At 33.4% G+C, this 7,881-nt stretch overlaps 1 protein-coding gene across 1 annotated transcript; it reads left to right on the top strand.

Moving 5' to 3' along the window:
• The first annotated feature begins 698 nt into the window (after positions 1-698).
• LOC135145275 (uncharacterized) lies at positions 699-2,473 on the top strand. Its single transcript, XM_064077396.1, has 8 exons — positions 699-751; positions 918-977; positions 1,077-1,273; positions 1,397-1,462; positions 1,514-1,672; positions 2,034-2,141; positions 2,204-2,272; positions 2,326-2,473. The coding sequence occupies exons 1-8, from the start codon at positions 735-737 to the stop codon at positions 2,457-2,459; spliced, it is 810 nt and encodes a 269-aa protein (XP_063933466.1). The 5' UTR covers positions 699-734; the 3' UTR covers positions 2,460-2,473.
• Positions 2,474-7,881: the final 5,408 nt, after the last annotated feature.

Genomic DNA, 7,881 nt, shown 5'->3' with positions numbered 1-7,881 from the left:
TTAATTCCAGCAATTTTTCATGATTTTTGCCAAAAAGTCTCTATTACTCTATTTTGTGTTATCTTTTAAACACTGGCTTTTATAACTGAAGTGTTACAAATTTTATAAAGACTTTTACCAGAGTAATAACACTCTGAGATGGGTAAATTAAAGGCAAATACTGGCCTAAGAGGTGATATAAAAGCATATTAAAAGTCTATTTGTTAAGGCCACTGCTAGTGAATATTAATAAAAATTCTAAATTTTCTTTTTTAGGCAACATAAATAGAATATGTCTCATTTTTACGGACCTCTATATTAAATATTTAACGAACTTTGTCGCCAGCTGAAATATCCTTAAGTGTTTAATAAAAAAAACTTTTCTAAACCATAGTTTTAGGAGATATGTAAAAAGGGTAAGAGAAAACTTTGTGATAACTTTAGTTTATTGTTATTGGTTAAAGTCCCTGTGCCAAACTATTAATTTCTGCTTTTTGAGGATATTATAACAATGTATCTAATATTAACAAATTTAATTACCTTTTGCGTATATACGATATGCCGTTATCCCGTTTTTCTCCTTTAGTGAGAGAAGCTAACGCAAATGACTTACTAATTTTGTTTCTTAACGTTTATTGGCTAAATAAGTTTGTTAATTTACCTTATAAGTTCTGCGTGGTATAGTAACAGGGATGCCTAAATTATGACTTTAAATCGTGTTTACCATCCTCGTACGTGGGGCTTATTATTATGCAATGAAGGCGGTTTATACGTACGAAAACATTTTTTCAACTTTAAAAAAAATCGTAGATTTAAATAGCTGGAGGTTGATTATTTTAAAGTTTTAAAATTAAGACTAAAGCTACTATCTAGGATTTGTGTTACCTCTATGCTTTACTTAACTTTGTTTACATATATATTAACTCCTCTTAATTTAGTTTTCAAAACGACAAGGTCACAAAGCTTTATATTTATCTAAAGAAATTTGAATACCCAAGGTTACTTTTAATATATTATAATGTATTTATATGAAATTTTACCATAGTTTGTAACAGTTTACTGTTGACAAAGCTTTTAATATCTTTATTTCCCGTTAGCCCTGTTGGCTTATTTCTAGGGATTTTGGCTGTGCTTTTTTTACAATTCCTTATTGTCTTATACCACTATTACAACGTTTTTTACGCCTTGCATCCGAGCCCTGTACATATAAACTTTGACCGAAGTGTGAGTCAAAAAAACTTTTGGAGAGATCTGCGCACACACGTTTGTAATCCCGAGGGGTTTTTGTTGCTGGGTTATTTCTTTTTATTTTTTTTATTTGTTATTACATTTACAAAATATATTTTCTGTCTTATACTAGTTAACTTTATAAGATAAACGTTTATATCGTTATTTTTCACGATTTATGGTCTACAAGGCTCCTACTTGTGTTTTACATGGATGTTTCGAATAATGCCTGAAAGTTATTATTCTTATAAAGGAGGTGCTTTTCTATATATTTTTAATAAAAAATTTTATTAAACCACAATCTTAGGAATCAGTCTTAGCCAGTTTCTTCAGCAGCTAGTCTTAACGGATTTTTTACAAACTCTTATGCATTTGGCCGAGCATCACGTTTCTCCTAGGCTTTACCAACTGAGCCACAAACCACACCATCGTTTTATTAGTCCCAAACTATTTGATGCTTTTGACGGTCGTTTAATAATATAATTTTTTATTTTGGCTTGTTTTATCTCTATTCTATTTTAGTGGATTAAAACTGCTAACAGATTTACTGACGTTATTTATCCAAATGGTTTGTGTTAACAGAGTTGTTAGATAAATATAAAATTCTGTTATACCTTGGAGATGTAGTATATTTGTGTTATCCTTAGTCAGCTCTATACTATTTTTGTTATAAAACTTTGAAACGAAGATATTATAGTTATCTAAGCTAAGTATTTATATTTTACTTCAATTTATTACTAATATGTGGGAGGTTTATAGATTGCTTATACCCCAAACTCTTTTTTAAGCCATATTTTTCCTTTTCAAAGTAACCCCCAACTATATAGGATCCTTGTGCGATACGTTCTTAATGATTTTAGTCCCCTTAGCGCTCACTGCTCAGGTCGTCCACTGCAATGTATGGACTTACATGCTCTTTGGCTCTGTTTATGCCGGTAAGACTGGTCTAGCTTTACTGGCACGCCAATATATTAAAATTTCTTACACTTTGGCACAGCGTTCTTAACTTTAATTCACAGCGAATTTGAACACGTGTGGGATCCCTTTTTCAAAAAATTTAAAATTGGTATATGTTGCACAACTTGCTTATGTATACATATTGCTGTACGATTCTTGTAGGAACTCCTTCTGATCACCACGTTCACCACGCGAAGTTTTGTTACAACTTTGGCCATATGTTTATGTGGTGGGATATGTTACTTGGTACTTATAGAAATCCCGTCACCGTCAAGCAGTTTTATCCATCCCGATAAGTTAAAAACATAAACAACTCTTTTGCTATTTATCTCCTCTACTTTGGGGTAGTCACTTTGATTTATATACTGCATCTTAAGTATACTTCTTCTTGGGCTACACACACGCATTCCTGACGTTGTTGTTTTTAACTCACGTGCTTGTTTTTCGAGGTAGAAATTTCCGAGTCTCGTTAACCCTACAGTAGTCGCAGGGGGTCTCATAGATCTGGAAAGTATACTAACATCTCACTAACAACTCAAAAACTAACGGTATTTTTATTTAATATAAAAGTAAAAAACTAAAACTCAAGGGGTTTGAGAAATCTACTGCGACTACTATAGGGTTAATGCTTCACGACTCGGTAAGTCTCACCTAGGTTACTGTCTATCTACATTCAGAATTTACACTTAACCAACTCCGCATGGCCGGGCCTTTATATCAGCAATACTAATGAGATCTCACTTTCACCCTCTTTGACTGTTGTAAATTATTTTTTACTTATCAGTGCGCACTTTCCGATGCGAGAACTGCTCCTTTTTACACAAAAAGGATAAAAAGAGGTATAGGCTAAAGCAACAATAATTAAGTAGTTTTAGTTAGCTGTAGACTTCATATCTAATTTTATTCCTTAAAATTTTTTTTTACCATATAATACTGCTTAACCAGGGTTTCTTTTTTCTTTAGTAAATTATAAAAATGTATGTAGCGCCTTAATCACTCGATAAAATAATGGTAACCTTATTTTCTTTTAGCCTTTTCTGAGCTTACACCTAAATTTTGCCCTGTTTCACCCTCTTATTTATAAACTCGTTTTTCAGAGGGGTCTCCTTCACGTGGGTGAAGAGGTAAAAACTAATCATCCTCTTTATCCAAAGAACTTTATAGCTGTCCATTAGCACAGGATTGATAAGGGCCTGAACTTATTTTTACAATAACCCTTTGACGGGCTTAAAATATATTTGTTTTCGTTCACTGGTAACTAAATTTACCACTTTTTTATGTTTTGTGGCTGGCTGCCTAACCTGTTAGAGCATGATGCTCAAACCTCCCAGAGATCGTTTCAGAGACTGAGCCTGTTGTTTTGGGTCAATTTCCTTAGACCTACACTCGCAAAATGAACTTAGGATGCAATTGGTAGGCATGCTTACCAGTAACCTATAAAGAGTTAAAACGATACGCCTTGCTGAAGGTGAAACAGTGGTTCTCATGTTCATCCCGAGGACTAAACCAAAAACCCTATTCCTGACCCTTAAGAGGGGCTTAAATACAATTACAAAATTATTTTACTTAATTCTTATGCGACCGGGCCTTGAACCGGTATCGTTAGTTTATAACGATACTAATACCCATTTTAACTGCTCAATACGCTATATTTATATAAAAAAGGCAACTAGTATTATCACTTTCTACTCATTTGCGTAGTATCCATTTCTGAGGGTTATAAGTTTGCAACGGGCTCCAGTAAACAGCCGTAGGCTTTCATTGTCACCACTGAATTAACTTTTCTCTAAAATAGGCATCTATTTGTCCGAGTTAAATTAGTGGTTCAACGTATAAGAACTCTTTTTTCTAGTTATGTATATCTCAATAGGGTTGTAGAACTTCTTCCGGTCCTCTCTAGTAGTACCAATGGCATGTACGCCGCTTTGTTCTTGTTCAAGAAAGTTTAATATGTTAAATAATTTTTTAAGAAATGTTTTTTAGGGTTTTGTACAGTTCATAATAATTTTTAAACTATGTTGGCTTCTAAATCTCAATTCGATTTTTAGCGCCACTGAAAGGTATTAAGACAATTATTTTCCTGAATAGAGACTTAGTTTAAGACGAGTTAGATCGAATACCTGCGAAGTTTGAAGTGCCCTCTTTATTTGGACCATATCAAGTTATAAATTATCTGCCAGTTGCGCTTAAAATCACAGTATAATCCAAACAAACGTGAACATTTGTTCTTATATAACATCAGTTGAGATGTATATTAATCAATGATATTCATACTTTTTAACATATCTCTAATCCTGACGAATAACCAGAAAACCTCTTGTTAAATAACCTTGAACTTGTGAAATGTTTTATTATATCTTTTATTTTTAAATATCGATAAACCCTGTTAAGGGACGGTTTAGTCGCCTTTCCAAGTATTGTTTTTAGCAATCTTATTTCTATTGGGTAAATATAGTCTCTAAATGGAAGGTTTAAATACTGCAACTTTAAGACTGCCAACTGTATCTCGCAATTGTTCTTATGCTACATATACCGTTACGTAAATATTACCCGTTTAATAACTATAGTTCTTTAACTTCGAGGCAAAAAACGACCGTTGTCACTGCTTTCTTAACTTGTGTTTCCAGTTTTAACATATAGACCACGACACACCATATTCTCGTTTTTTCCCTTATTTGGAAGAATTTTACGAAAACCACAAACTAAAAACCACTAGCATCTTGTGCTATACATGTGAAGCTATAGTAAAAAGCATGTCTGCTTATTTATGCGAAAATGCAACCCTGTGGTTTAACAAACTTCTTTGAAACACTTAATAGTCAATTGTGACGACAAAAAAAATTATTTGACTTAAAATTCGATAGAAGTTCTGAATAATATAATAAATTTATATGGCATAATATTATAAGGTGACTAAGTGAAACGTAAATTATAAACCCCCTCAAGTAGTTATTAAACTATTTATAGCCTCATAAAACAAGCTATAGAGTGTCGGGTAAATAGAAGTTTTTCACTTATTTTTGCCGTTAAAGTGCCTCGCACACGCGAGAGGTAACATCCCTACACAGCTTTTCATTAGCAGCCTTTTAAAGTCGGACACTTAATACATTTGTTTTACAGTAATCAAACTAAATGACATAGTAAGAATCTGAACTATGATAGTTTCTGCAACAAACAATTTCTATTTTCTATTTCATTTATTAACGTATAGGCAATTATAATATTTGACTGGCTCGAAAAGAAATTTATTATCCAAGGTACTTGCTAACGTAATTTCCAAACCAGGAAAATGCGGGTTGGAACCGACGGAATCTAGTCGCAACCTGAGATTGCACGACAATCCCTCTTACCACTGAGCTACGGGGACAACTCACTTTTTCGGGTAGATAAATTGCGTATACAACTTTGTTATACTTTGATAATGTAAGAATCCAACTTCCTTAGCCACGTAAAAGAACAAAAAATTACTATTTCCTGGAACAACTTTAGTCACTAATCCAACAAGTAGAGGCAACCTTACTAACTTAATTTTTACCTTATGTCTTTGTGAGTCATTTAAAAAGTCAAGAAGAAAACGCCCTCCTTAAAGGAACAGAAAAATCATTAAGCTATAAAGAACTATTTTCATATTATTTTTCCTTTTGCGTATACATCTCCTTTTATATAGCTAAATAACAAATATTGGATCTTTACCTTACCAAAACCCTCATTTGACTGCAATCATTCTATATTAGTTTTTATAATTTTTGGTTCTTGTGCCACGCTAAAATTTTCTTTGCATACTGTGGGAATTATTGAGCAAGAAGTTAAGAAAACCAGTTACTTTTTTTTTTCTGACCCTCGATCGAGTCAACAACTTTAGTAAAAATACACGAGCTCTCAATCAGATGAGTTGCAGGCCGAGCCGTGGGCACCCGAAATTCTCCCGAAAAAGTATCATGCCTGGCTCCTAAGGATTGGGCCCGGGCTCCATCATAGGCCTAGGTGGTGGAAAACCACTAAAAACCAGCACCAGGAAGTGTTTAACAAGATTTTACATTACTAATCTAATGAAAACTGAATGTATTTTTATTTTAATTTAATTAGGTATATATCCATGCAGTCACTGGTCTTTTTTTTTTAATTACATAAATATTTAATTAATTTAAAGTATCTAGATAGAGTTGTAGAGCATTGTTGATTAAAAATCAATATAAATTCTTCGTTTAATATAATGCATCCACTGCTAGGACCTGAGGCTTCCGGAGACACCTACCAGAGTTGCTGCTGGTCAGGTCCCCCAGCTACCAGATCCCTACCCAAGGCAAGAGGAGCCCTCTTCTTCTTAATAACTATTGATCATGCTATATGTTTTAATTATTAGTTCAGTTAATTAATTTATCAAAATTAAGAGATTTTTGGTTGGTTACAACTCTGTACACACTTAGTTTACAGAAAATGTTAATTAAACGATTTTTTTCTCCACCTAGATAATGGTTTAGTACTAATATTAGCAATCCTTCCCCCTCTTCGAGTTTATATGAGCAATGTTGATAGTCTTACCGGTTAAGAGGTTGTTTTTACAAGGTGATATGCTATATCAGTGTGGTGTAAACTTTTAAAGAAGCCGAGCTTTTAGCAATGTCAACTACAGTTTCAATAGCTACATGCACTTGCAATAAAAAAATCGATGAATTGGTAATTTTTTTACTAAATAAATTTATGATGAATACTATTATTAATGAGGGCGAAATTAAATAAGCGACCGTCCAAGAAGACCGGAAAAGAGAGTCGCGTCGATGGGAATCGAACCCACGACCTTGAGTAGGCGGCGCCAAGCTCTTAACCTGGGCTACAACGATAACCCTTCAACTCGGTATGATGGTTTAAAGTATTTAACCTGTTAGAGACCCCATGCGACTACTGTAAGGTTAATGAATAACTATTTAAATATGACTCAAAGGCAGTGGGGTTACTTGCCAGGGAAAATATGAAGCGACGCAAAAGAGTGATTGAAGCCCTAAAATATTTTTATACTATTTTTTCCGGAATTTTAAATTGAGTCCTAACTTTAAGATAATTTTATAGACTTATTAAGAGGCACAATATGCCTTTTATTATCTTCTTTATGTTTTTAAAGTTAGTACGGTCTAATAGACAGAATGCAAAAGGCTAAAATTTAAATATTACGTTCTGTCCTAAATAGATTTATATTTTTATTAAGAAAACGGTAAAGCTTAACTGCTTTTCTCTTTCCTCAGGTAAGGAGTTGATAGTTTGGGAGCTAACATAAACAACCCTTGACATATCGATGCTTTTTTAAACTTGCCACCAACCCAACCCGGGGATCCCCACCTCGAGGGGGCAGCTAAGTATTTTTTCAGGCATTGATTCTTGACAGTTCGACGTTGCTCCTCTTCCTTCGACTGAGCTGTTATTTGTTAACTCGAAGGCATGGCCTCATCTTTTTTCCTGCAGGTAAAGATAACATAAAAAGAAAATTAAAGTAGATATTGAAATAAGGAAATGCAGCGCTTATGGCAAGCTTTGTTTCCTATTTACATCCTTGTTTTTTTTTCTCGGCTTAGAAATTAACTTATACCAAGTCTTTGATATCTTTTTTATTTTAACGGTTAAAGTAAAGCTTTAAAATTTATTGACAGTAACTATACTGAAACTGTTTTAATATTACATTTCGGTTATTCGTATTATCCACTTTTATAATCTTACTAGTACTTG

The sequence above is a fragment of the Zophobas morio genome, unplaced genomic scaffold (genome assembly GCF_036711695.1).
Source record: "Zophobas morio isolate AGI-343-1 ecotype UQ-CSIRO unplaced genomic scaffold, CSIRO_AGI_Zmor_V1 ptg000138l, whole genome shotgun sequence".
Taxonomy (NCBI): Eukaryota; Metazoa; Arthropoda; class Insecta; order Coleoptera; family Tenebrionidae; genus Zophobas; species Zophobas morio.
Note: the sequence above shows the minus strand (reverse complement) of the source record. Positions and strands in the feature narration are given on the sequence as shown.

Bases quoted from the DNA above. Each gene is read 5' to 3' on its own strand.
- LOC135145275 (XM_064077396.1), top strand. The intron at 1,463-1,513 runs GTGCTTTTCTAT...CCACAATCTTAG, and splicing joins TTATTATTCTTATAAAGGAG to GAATCAGTCTTAGCCAGTTT. The intron at 2,142-2,203 runs GTAAGACTGGTC...ACTTTGGCACAG, and splicing joins CTTTGGCTCTGTTTATGCCG to CGTTCTTAACTTTAATTCAC.